At 38.7% G+C, this 14,252-nt stretch overlaps 1 protein-coding gene across 4 annotated transcripts in view; it reads left to right on the forward strand.

The window, feature by feature from the left end:
• Positions 1–14,252, forward strand: part of ABA3 (molybdenum cofactor sulfurase (LOS5) (ABA3)) — a 67,794-nt gene that overhangs the window by 17,656 nt on the left and 35,886 nt on the right. For all 4 annotated transcript variants that reach the window (XR_013253037.1, XM_077388371.1, XM_077388370.1 and 1 more), the window contains exon 11: positions 10,336–10,438. Coding sequence is in view for 3 of the 4 variants with exons in the window: in XM_077388371.1 (XP_077244486.1) it covers positions 10,336–10,438 (103 nt within the window). In the remaining variant the exon portion in view is untranslated. The remainder of the gene's footprint in view (positions 1–10,335; positions 10,439–14,252) is intronic.

The following is a 14,252-nucleotide window of genomic DNA, read 5'->3' on the forward strand; positions in this document are numbered from 1 at the left end:
CTACATTTCTTTTCTGCTTTCTGGATGGGGTTAAGAGAACACCCCAGGTTCTGCAGGATAATGGAGTTTAGATCATTGTTACCTTCATAAAGATTAAGGGAAACATTCTTGAATTTAAGGTTTCAAGTTTTGGTTTCAGTATGAGTTTCAGTTGTGATGGAAATGGCAAAATGTACGGTTTCAGATGGACATTTTGGTGGAAACCCTATAAAAATATGCATAACATATGGGAGATGAAACTTCAGGAAGTGCAAGAAAAAACACAAATACTTGCTGAAAAACCATCACATAAGCAAAAAAGAACCATCCATAATGGTTGTAGAACGTTCAAGAAAAAGCACAAATACATGCTGAAAAATCATCGCATAAGCAAAAAAGAACCACCCATAATTGTTGTACAACAACAAACACCCAGTGACATGCAGTGTCGTGCATGTCTAATTATTCAGTACATACCGCATTTCACATGTAATTAATATAAATATTTATGCATAATATAAACATCACAATTCACGTGCAATTCATATAAATATAATTATGTAAATCATACTTGTATACGACTAGTACAGTTATGGTATTGGTTTCGGTGTGCCATTCGATGGGGATGAAAATTGAAAGATTTCGTTTGTTTCGTTGGTTTCAATGGAAATTAATGAGTAAGATATCCTTTATGGTAATCCATATGTAATGGAATTTCTTTTCAAAACTTATATTGTTTCTTTCATTCGAAATATGGAAGATAAAGGAAGTGGAAGCAAGTTCCATAGCCACATAAATCCGCCCTTTCTATGAAATTTCATGAGGATCCAATTACCTTTGTTAGTAAGAAGGTTGCATGATTTCCGTCAGTACAAGAATCCACTAACGACTGAATCCCATATCCAAGGCTTGAACCCCCCACCAAAATTTAGATGATTTACTGTTGTTCATTCTGCATTGTGAAATGCTGGAAGAATAAACATGAATCCCCATTTGGACAATGTCTTTGATATGAAGCTTTTGTTGGATTACGTATCATGCATTGGAAGCATGTCTTGATATGTAACCTTTAACATAGATGAGCTTATTGCAAGTATTAAGTTCACAACATGAACTGAGTTTCATGCAGTCTCTATAGTGTACTCTTCGTCAGTAGTTAGGGACCATATGGTGTATTTCGAATTTTCTACAAAAGGTACCATCGGTTAATCTATATCTTCAAGGGATGACTTCCAGGAAAAAAAAAACATATTCCTTTTACTTTCTGTTAGAAATAAGATTAGGGTTTGAGAAGAGAGGAGAAAGAAGAGGAATGGAGAGATGGGGAGAGTCTCTACTAGGGAGCTCCTCATGAATATGATGTATGTATAGGCACATCTAGGGCAACATGAGTACAAAGACAATAATACCCTCTAATCTATGTCAAATGTCTAATCTACCCTTACATGTTAATCAACATTCCCTCTCAAGCTAGAGTGTATATGCTATGGAACTCCAGATTGGTACAAAAAACTACAACAACAACTACAAATAACCAGAAAGTACATAATCTCATACACACATCCAGCTTGATATAACACTCCTCAAGCTGATGTGGTAACTACATAATGAAAAGCATAAACAAAAGACAACGGCCACCATGAACGTCATCGAGATGAACAGCCATCAAAAAGAGCAGCTCCGCCTGTAGTAACACAGCATAGCGATCAAACAGGGCCTCCCCCTAAATGAGAGCATGACGAATCGATCCGCATACCACGAGTAATGGAGGCTCCATGGCAGGAGCAACTACGATCCAGAGCAAGCAAAAGGGGCACACCAAAGGTGTGCACAACTAACATCTACGAAGCAGCACAACGCCCAGTGAAGAGGATAACAACCGATGGGGAAACCATCGGAGACAAGGTCGACAGGAAAACTGTCGCCTGGAGAGAAGAAAGGGAAAAGAGGATGATAACCAACCAAAAGGTCGACGGCATGAACATCGTCGCCTGAAGTTAGGAAGAAAAGGAAGGAGAAGATGACCAACCAACGATGGGGAAACCATCGTCTGGTGACATGGTCGACGGCATGAACATCGTCGCCTAAAGATTTGAAGAAAAAGATGGAGAAGATGACCAACCAACGATGGGGACACCATCATCTGGTGACAAGGTTGATGGCATGAACATCGTCGTCTGAAAAGAGCCGACCAACAATGGGAATAGAAACCATCGGGAAAAGGCCGTCGCCTGTAAGAGCGCCCAATGATGGGAATGGAAACTGTCGCCCGGGAAAAAAGAGGATAATGCATAAAGCCGAAAAGAGAGGATAAGGCATAAAGCTGAGAACACAAAGATACGAGAGAATGAACAATGTAAATGTAAAGAGGAGACAACAAGGTTGACTAGGGAGCATAACAACACTCCCCCTCGGGCGAGACTACATGAGCCCAGAGAATACAAGATAAGAAAAGACAACAAGGGAGACGATAACAATCACCAAGGGGACGAACAAAGAATATAAAAAGAAGATGATAACACTCTCCCTCAAGAAAAGACACAACCACAAGAGAAAGAACAATACTCCCCCAAGAAAACAATACTAAGACAACACTAACACTCCCTCTCAAGAAGACAATACTAAGAAAAAAGACAACATTCCCTCTAAAGAAAAGACACAAAGAACTACATGAGAACACTCCCCCTCAAGTTGAAGGCTTAATACCTTCAAGTTGCAATGAGAAAACAAGACAATCAAGGCACCAAACCTCTCTTGGACATTTCCTCGAACACTTGGTGTGCGCCTTGAAGAACAACCCAAAGGAAGAGAAAATAACGAGATTTGGAGGGAGTTTGGGTGTATTGGGAGCCATTTGGCTTCCCCAAATGGGATGGTAGTGAGAAAGTATGGAGAAATGAGAGATTTGGGGTTTTGAGTGGAGAGCCGAATATGCCAAAAAAATATATAAAAGAGAAACTAAATGGTTGGAATGGAGATTTAGGAAGCCAAAGAGGGATTTGGGAAGAAGATTTCTTTCCAAATGAATTCAAATGAGAAAGAAAAGAAGGATTTGGGGTTGGAATGGAGATTTGTGAGTGGAGTAGAACCCAAAATAGGTTTACAAAAGGAAAAATGACCGTTTTTTTTCATTTTAGCAATAAGGAGGGAGAAGAGGATGAATATTTCGGCTAAACAGAGAGAGGGTGTTGTTGGCGTTAATGCGCCTTGCCGTAATGAGCAATGCACAAGAAAGAAAAAAAAAGAATATGGGGAAATCTGAGAAATATTTTAGGGATTTTGTGGGGGAGAGAAATACGGCAAGAGATTAAAGAGGAGAGAAAATAGGGATTGAAAGAGAGTGCTGTTCTAACAAAGTTTGCACAAAAGAAAAAGAGGAGGCGCGAGAATGGCGTGGATTGAGGTGAGGGATGGACTCTTCTTTTTCTTCTTTCACCGAGGATCAGCCGTTTGGCTCTGATACCATGTTAGAAATGAGATTAGGGTTTGAGAAGAGAGGATGAAGAAGAGGAATGGAGAGATGGGAGGGTCTCCATTAGGGAGCTCCTCATGAATATGATGTATATATAGGCCCATCTAGGGCAACATGAGCATAAAGACAATAATACCCTCTAATTTATGTCTAATGCCTAATCTATCCTTACATGTTATTCAACACTTTCAATGAAAAGCTTGTTGACCATGATGTCTGTAAGGAAAGCCACGATCATGTATGGCTTGATCCAAGTGTTGTTCGTAATGACGTCATACAGTCTACCTGACTATTAGAAGTAAGATTGGGCTCTTCCATTGTGACACAAATGTACCTCATGTGCATCATGCCCCAAAATACTTATTATCCATGGTCATTGATATCAACGACTCCTTGCAAATAATGGTTCAACTCTTTATTGCCTCCATATCATTTATAATTAGGACTATGTCAATAATGGTTGCCACATGCCTGGCATCCTCAAGGATTTCCCAAGCAAAAAAATGCACTTTTTGGTAAATTTATTGTGCTTGGTTGCGAATTTAGCATCACAATCCCTGGAGACTACCGGACAAGATTCATAGGTAATTATTGCATGTTTGGTGATGTGGCATCCATGTTCCCTCCTTATATCTTCCATGCCAAATTTCCCAAAAATGGTGGAATTCTTCGTGGAAAATTTTGCTTTTGCTGTTCTCCCTCTCCGCTCTTTTATCCTCTTTCTATATTGGTTATGACACCCCCTCCCACTACTCTACGAGGTTGGCAACCAAACTCTACTTATCACTATTTTACAATGCAAATTCTAGGGGGATCAAATGTTTGTCTCCTCCCTATTGACTACTTATATCACTAACTACAACGTAAATACCTGCATCCAAACAGAGCCTTGAGATTGCTTTGAGTTTATAAATAGATGTCTTCAACCTACATACCAATACCTTCTACCGTGGAGCTATGTATAGTTCTTCCAGAAAATCACCATGTGAGAAGGCCTATTTAGCATTGAGCTGATGTGTTGGCCACTTCTTATTTGTTTTCAATGGAAGAATAACTTGAACTTAGTTCAACTTGACATCTGGAGAAAATATCTGAATAGTCCACAACATAGTTGTTAATGAAACCGGTAACATCTCCATTGTTTCTATACTTCAAAGTGTATACCCACTACATCCCACAAGCCACTCTCCTTTGGTAACATCACCAACTTCATTGTCTAATCCCATCATTCAATTTTTCATCTAGGGTTTTAACTTGGGTCAGGTTGGGTTGAGCTTTTGCTGAAAACTGAATTGGAATCAACCCAAAACTGACCCGATTTTAAGGTACAAGCTCAACCTGAATTCAAAAAAATTGACCCGAGCTGCATCCCTATTTCCATCTCATTCCTCCATTTGGGAAGAGCCAATGCCTTCAGCCTCCTAAAAAGCCCATGAGAGAAAAGAGCTGCAACAGAGGACTAGCAGGTGGAGGAAAAACCGTAAAACAAGTTGTTTAATGAGGTAGGACACACAAAACCTCTTGCTGTGGGTAAATATGAAGTGGAAGAAATAACACTATAGTATCAGTTGAACAATCAGAGGAATAATCAATAGCAGTACTTGGGATTGAAGAATCTAAAGGGGAACATGGGCATGTCATCCTTTGCGCCGCCCCAATTAATGAAAAATTAATTGCGTCCATCATTGACCTGCCCAAGTTTACCTTGGAAGAATTCTCATATGAGTCCGAGTTTTTAAACATTGCCTGAAATACTAGCACTACTTGTTGAATATCTCGACCTGGATGTGGGCTACTTGGATTTGACAGAATCATAGGGTCCTTGTGGAGAGTCAATCAGATCATTCCCTACACTAGAACAATAAATGTCTTGCTCGAATGAATTTAGTATCCATTGAATCAATGGTTGACAACTGAATATGGTGAACTAGTAAACTCCCATAATGGCATGTATGGATGTTATTTCATATTTTGTGGTATTACCCAAGGTTGCCAGAGCGGGAATCGAAAGCGGGAATCGAAGGCTCTCAGGGAAGAATCCTGCTCAAGGTTGCCAGAGCGGGAATCGAAACGGGAATCGAAGGCTCCTAGGGAAGAATCCTGCTTCCTTGGTATTACCAAATGGTCTCCTGGATGCTGTGTTACAAGGCTAATTGGCATTTGGTTTTTTCATGATTCTCTAATGCTGATTGGGCAGGGTCTCCAGATGGCAGGACAACTTCTGTCGTTGTACCTTTGTTGAGCGTAATTTAGTTAGCTGGAAGAGTAAGAAACAGAATGTGGTTGCCTGATTGAGTGCTTAAGCATAATTTAGGTTATGTGAGTGATGGGTGGCAACTGACAAGTTGATTTGATTAATGAAGGTGATGCAGATAGTAGGCCAAATAAGAGGCATATTTGCCCATTATGATTTATTTACATGTTATTTAGTTTATAGGATTCTTATTTCCATGTTGCCGACCCCAACTAGTTTGGGACAAAGGCTTAGTTGAGTTGAGTTGAGATTCTTATTTTCATGTTATTTAGTTCCTAGGATTTTATTTCCATGTTTTTAGTTTTAGGGCTTTTATTTTCCATGAAATTTTCCATCCCATTGCCTATATATAGGCCTCATTGTATTAGGAATTATAAGTTTTGATGATTAATAAGATTGATTGGGATTTCTCTCTAATTCTTCTCTTGCCCTCTTTTTCTCTATTCTTTCCCCTCTTCCTCTTCTTCCCCTATTTTTCTTGTATTCTTCTTCTTCTCTTCTCTTCTCTTCATCTCTTTTCTCCTCTTTCTTCTATTTCTCTTCCCGGTCCCACATCTAATTTGGTATCAGAGCTTGTAACCTGTTATAACAGGCAACTAAAGAAGTTAGAACCTTACATGTAACCTGCAATAGCAGGTAAAAGATTTTGTCATCTCTACTTGTTACTTGCAATATCATTTAATAAAAAAGGGCTGTTGCATGACACGTACAAAACAAGTAGCTTACCTTATTATTTGATTAGTGGGTCCCTAGCAATTCAAGAAGTGTATTGAGAACAAGGTTTTAAATTTCGGTTTCGGTACCTATTTCGGACCCCACTGAAATCCGAAATTTCGGGCCGAAATTTGATAAAAAATAAAAGAGTATTTAATAAATTTTGAAATTTCGGACCAAAATTTTGACCAAATATTTTTTTTTTTAAATTACATTAAATCAACAATTCGGACTGAAATTCCGAAATTTCGGTCGAAATTTGGTAAAGGGCAAAATCCGAAATTTCGCCAAATTTCGGTTTCGGCCTCCACCGAAACCACCAAAAACCGAAATGGTCATTTATTTCGGCCGAAATTTCGGTTTTTCCAAAATTTGACCCAAAAAATCTGTTTTTTTTTTTAAATTAATTTAGTATTTCACTGGAATTTAATATTGAATAAAATATTGGTTTCGATTTTTGTACCAGATTTCGACCGAAATTTCGAAATTTCAGGGTCCGAAAACTGTACCGAAGCCGAAATTTTAAACCTTGACTGAGACCACTTCGTAACGAGGTAACAAATTTTAAGAGAAACAGGAAGCTCTCTGTATACAATGTAATAGGTTAGAGGTGCACGTGGCCACTGAGTGTAAGTGGTGCACGTGACCACTAGAGAAAAGAAAGAACAGGAGAAAAGGAAAAGAAAAAGAAAAAGAAAAAGAAAAAAACAGAAATAGAGTTTTTTTTCTTTCTCTTCACTCGGCCACACTTTCTCTCTCTAGTTTCTCTCTCCTCATCTAGGCTTTTTTCACCTGGAATTGATTCACGACTTCAACACGAAAGTTGTTCCGTGCGACTAGTAGAGCACATCCATCTCAGTTTCAGGAGAAATATCAGCCTTTGATCATGTTCCATTATCCGATCAGCAGCTTTCCAACATCTGATTTGAGATTTATGAAAAACGTTGTGTTCCATTTGACATGACAGACAGATCAGACGATAGATTTCATTTTTTGACACCAATCCCAATGGCTCCACCAGTTGTTCCATACGAAGATCGATATTTACAAGGGTACACTCTCTATAGCTATTATGAAGATGCATGTTTACGGTGGATCGATGCTCTAGACGCATATCATGAGCACTATGGCTATGATCACCGAGCGATTATCTACAGAGTCAGAGAAACCGCGAGACGACAAGCCCAGTCGTTTTGGATTTGCATGGTAACGGCGCGTCGCCACGAAGGCGAGCCTCCATTTCCTTGATAGAAAGAGATATGTTATGAGTTTTTATGCGATATTGGCACATCAATATGAAAGGAGATTGATGCGTGAAGAAGCTGCAGCCCGCCATGAGTGGGATTTGTAGAACTACTTAGCTATTTCTTCTCCCCCACCACATGTTAATGATATTAGTTCTCATGAAGGGGAGAAGGAAGTTACTAACACTATTGAGAAGGAGCTGGGTTCCATTGTTTGTGAGACCATTATAGATGTTGGGCCTATGATTATGTCGGATACAGAGTCTATGATGGCAGATACAGTCAGATATGACAGATATTGATCCAGAGAGTCCAATGATTGATGAGGCCGACATTGATGAGCATGGCGATTCCGAGATTTCCCGAGGGCCGATTGCCTAGCATCTAAAGAGACAGCTTGACACTTCCACAGTCGAGACATATATTGTGGTAGAGCCACGTAAGATTGATCCATTGATAGAGTTGACCGACACCATCATGAGTCAGAGGCGAGTGACCTAACTGATGAGCCATTACCTGAGACGGATGATCGAGAGCATATTATTGAGGATTGCCCTATCTTTGAGCTCATTGAGCAGATTGTCGAGCTTTGTGCTGACAGAGATGAGCTTGTTTCGCAGATTGATCAGGTGGTCTTAGCATTTGAAGAGATTGGTTCAGCTGGGCCAGATGAGACTACAAAACAGAGTATTATTGAAAAGTTTTGCCGAGGCTTGCTAGAGATTGACCTTATAGAGCATGGATTGATGCTACCCATGGCCATCACTCCGGTGCAGGAGTACATTACTATATTCCCTGCCGCATTATTTGTCAAGGGAGGTTCATTTCTTTATGGTCCTCCATGGATGATGTCTTCTATATCACTACGCTCGCGTTCCAAACCACTTTCACAGATATCACGAGCGTTCTACGGCATTCGAGACTACGACGGATTGCAACTCCTGCTGCTTCAATGGGTTAGAAGTCTAAGTATTTGATCTAGGTGGACTAGAGCTCGAGGGCGAATTCTTTTCAAGAGGGAGAGAATGATGCAGATAGTAGGCCAAATAAGAGGCATATCTTCCCATTAGTATTTATTTACATTTTATTTAGTTTGTAGGATTCTTATTACCATGTTATTTAGTTTCTAGGATTTTATTTCCATGTTTTTAGTTTTAGGGCTTTTATTTTTATAGAATTTTATTTCCATCCCATTGACTATAGATTAATAAGATTGATTGAGATTTCTCCCCTCGAAATCTTCTCTTCTCCTCTTTCTCATCCATTCTTTCCCCTCTTCCTCTTCTTCCCCTATTCTTCTTCTATTCTTCTTCTTCTCTTCTCCTGTTCCTCTTTTCTCCTCTTTCTTCTATTTCTCTTCCTTACCCTACATCAGAAGGTGCTTAGAGAGTTGGGATTTGCAGTGAGATATGTTAAGCATATATTTTGTGATAATCAAGTTGCTATTCACTTTGCATCAAATCCCATCTTACACGATAGAAACAAGCCCATTAAGTTGGGTTGTCATTATGTTAGAGAATGGTCGAAAATAAGAAATTTCCACCCCGTACATTTATATTGCAAATCAGCTGGGTGATGTGTTTGACAAAGATTTGCCATGAAACCAACATTTGAATAACAGTACCAAGTTGAGAATGATCAAAATCTATTCATCAACTTTAGGGCGAGCCTTAGAGGGTGTTTGTGTACTTGGAGTGGTCTTAATGTGCTTTTTCTCTTTATTCCTCATTAAGGGTTTAATTGTAGGTGTACAACACATTGATTAGTAGATGGAGGTTTCCCACCAATGGGAGAAGTATCTTCTTCTTCCCAAAATTCTATTCTGCAACTGAACCATTACCTCTAAACAAAGGACATGAAATTTCATTCTGGTTTGTGAACATATCGATAACAATGCAAAAGAGTCCATGGACACATTCTTCCAATAATTTGTAGTATCCCTTTTGAGAACCATTTTCTAGGATTGAAGAATTTGGAGTTCCAATGCATTCAGTGATCTTTAGCAAGCAATCATTGAACCCATGAAATTTCATAGCACTTTCGAAGTTATATTTGATGTCCATTTCGATGCACATGACATCTTTTGGATCGCCTCACTGAAAGTTTCCTTTTAAGATTATGTGGGAGAGGGTGATGTTCTCATAGAAATCATTTCACATGCATCTGAACATTGCACATCTTATTGAGGTTAAATGAGGAAGAAAGAGTCCTCTAGTTATTCTTGGATCTTCTAATTGTTTCTTCCACATTTTTGTTCTTCTATCTTCTATTTAACACCATTCAAGTTAATATTAATGATCTACTTATTCATCTTCCAAAAAATTAATGATCAACTTATCTCTGACTCTAACATAGAAACAACACGGATTTTCTTTGTTTTTGAATGGCCACCGTGGATTTTCTTTGACTGTTGTAATTATCAAATTTCTCTGCTTGCTCTCTTCTGCAAGTATTTAGTTTGTTTTTTTGTTATCCGTGGTACATTTATGGTTGAACTACTAATGGTAAGAGAAATTATCTATGTACATACCATCATTTGGATTTATTTTGATTATTCAAGACAGTAAGCAAGTACAAAGCTCTTCTCTGATTGAACATAGTTGCTTTAAGTAATGATGCTTATGTTTGAGGATATAGAAGTTCTAAAAGTTGCTTATCTTGTTTGTTTTTAGGCATACAATGTCTCTGGCTAATTTCTCGAGGAGAATGCTTTTTGGCTTGAGGCATGAAAATGGAGCCGGCGTTTGTGTACTTTATGGAAGGGACAATGCCAAGGTCGATGTCTACTTAATTGTAACATTTGGGTTTATATTTTCAGAGTTAAATTAAATTCATGTCTATACCAAGTTAAAATAAGCTATATTTTAAACTTCTTGGTCGAAGTACTGAATAAATGTTTTTTGGGAACAAGTATATTGCTTCTATGATTATTTTAATGATTTGGTACCCAGTTTTTATTGGTTATAAGTAGACAAGATATCTCATTTATTTATATATTTTGGAAAATAAAAAATTCATTTGAGAGATTGTTAATATGTAGGAAGCCATTTCTTCATGTTAAGGTAATAATCATGAATAGGTTAATACCAAGGGATAGATCCAATTAATATCTGAACTAAATTATTTGTTTGTCTGGCATATGAAGATCTTGGAATTTGACTGAACACTATAAGGTATTATATCCTTTCTTATTTCTGTCATGTTTTTTTCTCATCGTAGCATGCTCTATTTTCTCATAAGAGCATGCTCTACAAGTCCACTTGACCTAAACCCTATGTAAGGTTGTGACTTGGACCCTTCTACTGTGTCAAAGTAGGTTATGATACTAATATACTATTAAAAGAGGTCAAATCTATTTTGGGGGTATTTTGGTCATTTGACCATCTTATGTATAGATGCCGACGTACCTCTCTCGTTTGAAATTAATAGGAGCTTGAATAGAGTTCAGAATTTGTGTTTTCTTTCTCCTGTCTATTATGCCTTTATATTTCATCACATTCAAGGGATTTTTTTTACATCTTATCAGAAAAAGGGAATTCAAAAGATCAAGATCCAAGGGCTTACATCTATAGAAGTTTAAATTGAAACTTCGTGAAATACTAGAATAAGCACAAATACATACTTAAAAGTTAAAAATGATCACATAACCAAGAAAGCCATCCATAATGGCTTAATCACATCGATCACCTAGTGACATGCATTGCCGAACATGTTAGGAATAGTAAATTCAATAATGAAGTACAATGTAATGCAGTATATGAAAGTACAATGACCAATCATCCCTTTAAGGACCCCGACTGTATGTCAGTGCAACGTAGAGTTATGAGGTGATGTTGGTCCCATGCCGATATGACTTCCCATGCATAATACACGATTACTTTGTTCTGCAGTTCAATACTTCAATGATCCTGCCTACCAAATATCGTTTTCTACATTAATGAAATGAAATACAAAGTGACATAAAAAAACATTTCCTCTTTCAATGCTTATTTAGACACTCATTATTTGTATGATGCATATGTTTTGAAATTAGCAATTCTTGTGACTTCACATTGAAATGAAAAGCACCTTCGATTCAGCTAGGATGGGCCCATCTTTGCAATTGGTATTGGCACCAATAATTGCACCATTTACATCCAAATGACAATTTATCTATGAATGCAACAAATCAAAGGTTGAAGAATCAAAGAAACACATTTTATTGAAAAAAAATCCAAACTTTAGGATTTCCCAAAACAAGGTTTTCACGAATACCTTCTAAACTTTTAGGATTTTCCAAAATATGGTTTTACAAAAAAAAAAATCCATGGAAAAGAAGGAAAAATGTGTTTCTTTGATTTGCATGATTTTTTTGATTCACAGCAGATTAGGGCGGAATTTTTTTGTTTTGAGAAATATCATTTTTTTGTACATTGTAAATCAGAATATCCTTCCATTTTTTGGACAAAATTTTGAATTCTACCTAGATAATGAAGTGGAACGAATCCATTGGGATTTTTCTTCGGTGAGTATGGAAACGAAAACATTTCGGTCGTTTTGTGTTGGTTTCAGTGGAAATTTAAAACCATAGTTCACACCTTCCATGACGTGTCAGAAGCCCATTTGAAGGCTCAACTTATAGAAGATCCTCAAAGAAGAAGTGGCTCATTCTCGTTTTCATACGGGACTAATGTGTTCCTCGCCACATGAACGCCACTACGTAAACCACCAAATCAGGCCCCTACACTGTCGACATTGGTTACACCTCATCGACCAGTTACGAGGTCGCAAACCGTAGCTCAGTCGGCCTAGCAAATTACACCCAGTAATCAATCGAGCATGCAATGTTTTCATTGTAATGGCTTTGGGCACTTTGCTTCTCCTTGTACTAAGCCCCAACGATAACTATTAGCCCATGAGCTAGAAGAAGTCCTTGAGGATTCTCTTGAGGTAGAGTTTGATTCTCTTGAGGAAGAGGAAACTCTAGAAGAGGAGTATATCGGCGCAGAGGATGCCTACGACCGGACCCTAGTTTCCAGACGGGTTTGCGATGCCGTAACATCTTTACCACCCGATGTTCTATTAGGGGAAAAGTATGTAAAGTCATCATAGATTTCGGAATAAGTGAGAACATCATCTCACAACAGGCCGTGAAGAAACTTAATCTCAAGTATGAGTCACATCCACAGTCCTACAAACTTGCATGGCTAAACAACGCCAATGAGGTCTAGATTTCTCATTGATGTCTAATCACCCTTTCCTTCGGCTGATCGCTACAAGGATAGCACTTGGTTTCACATAGCATGGACGCCAGCCACATGTTACTTGAACGTCCGTGGCAATAATATCGTAGTAACCCATAAAAAAAAACATTCGTAGTGCCATACATAATGGGTAGAGGAACACGTATATGTTTTACAAAGACTGGAATAAATTGGTCTTGGTTCCCTTTGTAGGAAAATCTCGCACATCGGCATTGAACATGAAGACAGCTTGCCTATCAAGGCAAGATTTTGAGCAAGTAATCTAAGACGCCAACTTTATATTTGCCTTAGTCGCAAATTTGGGGATACCTGAACCAGAGGTGCAAGAGCTAACAGAGCACACTGAGACGATTGTCGAAGAGTTCTCCAACGTCTTTCCAGAGGACCTCCCTCATGGATTGCCTCTGATGCGAGATATGCAGCATCAGATTGATTTGATACTGAAGGCGACATTGCCGAACAAAGCCCATTACCGCATATCTCCTATAGAGCACGAGAAGCTTAGGCAACAGGCTGAAGAACTTATTGAGTTTGTCTTCATCAGAAGAGAGGAGGGAGGGAGGGAGGGAGGTTCCAGCTCTCTTAGTCTGCAAGAAAGATGATTCTTGGGGTATGTATATTGATAGTCCAACCATCTATCAAATTACTAATATCTGTTTTTGATCCTGGGCTCAATGATATGCTCGACTCACTTAGTGGAGACACCATCTTCTCCAAGATCTATCTCAACAGCGGGTTCCATCAGACTTGAATTCAACCTAGCGATGACTGGAAAACCATAAGACTGACTTGTCACCATTCCAGGTTCTACTCGGGAGAAATCCACAAGGCTCGCTAGATTTGACCCCCTCTACTGTATACCTTGCATGCTCCAAAGAAAATGGTCGTTTTGGTCGAGAATCTACGAACTATGGGAGCCAAAATCATCAAGCATAATGAGAAGCATAAGGAGCAAGTGGATCGGAAGAGGAATCAACTTATCTTCGACGTAGGAGTAAGGTATGGGTTCATGTTCTGCCAGAAAGACTACCATCGGGGACGTACAATAAACTCCAGGATTAGAAATTTCCTTAGAAACTGTATGGAAGATCAAAGGCAACACATATCAGATCGTGCTACCTGATGAAAGTTGGTGATATGTTCAATGGTCGACACCTGTGCCCCTTTCATGGTGATGATTTGAGCTCGTGGAAGAGTTCTTTCCAAGAAGGGGACGATGATAGAAGAACATTCGATCAAATCCCTCTGCCCGAAATTCGAACCACTTCAGAAACTCGGATCGATCCAGATCGACAGTCATGGTGAGGTTATGGCATACTAATATTATTAAAAGACCGAACACTCTA

The sequence above is a fragment of the Tasmannia lanceolata genome, unplaced genomic scaffold (assembly GCF_043159265.1).
Source record: "Tasmannia lanceolata isolate RefF3 unplaced genomic scaffold, GAP_Taslan_0.1 ptg000008l, whole genome shotgun sequence".
NCBI lineage: Eukaryota > Viridiplantae > Streptophyta > Magnoliopsida > Canellales > Winteraceae > Tasmannia > Tasmannia lanceolata.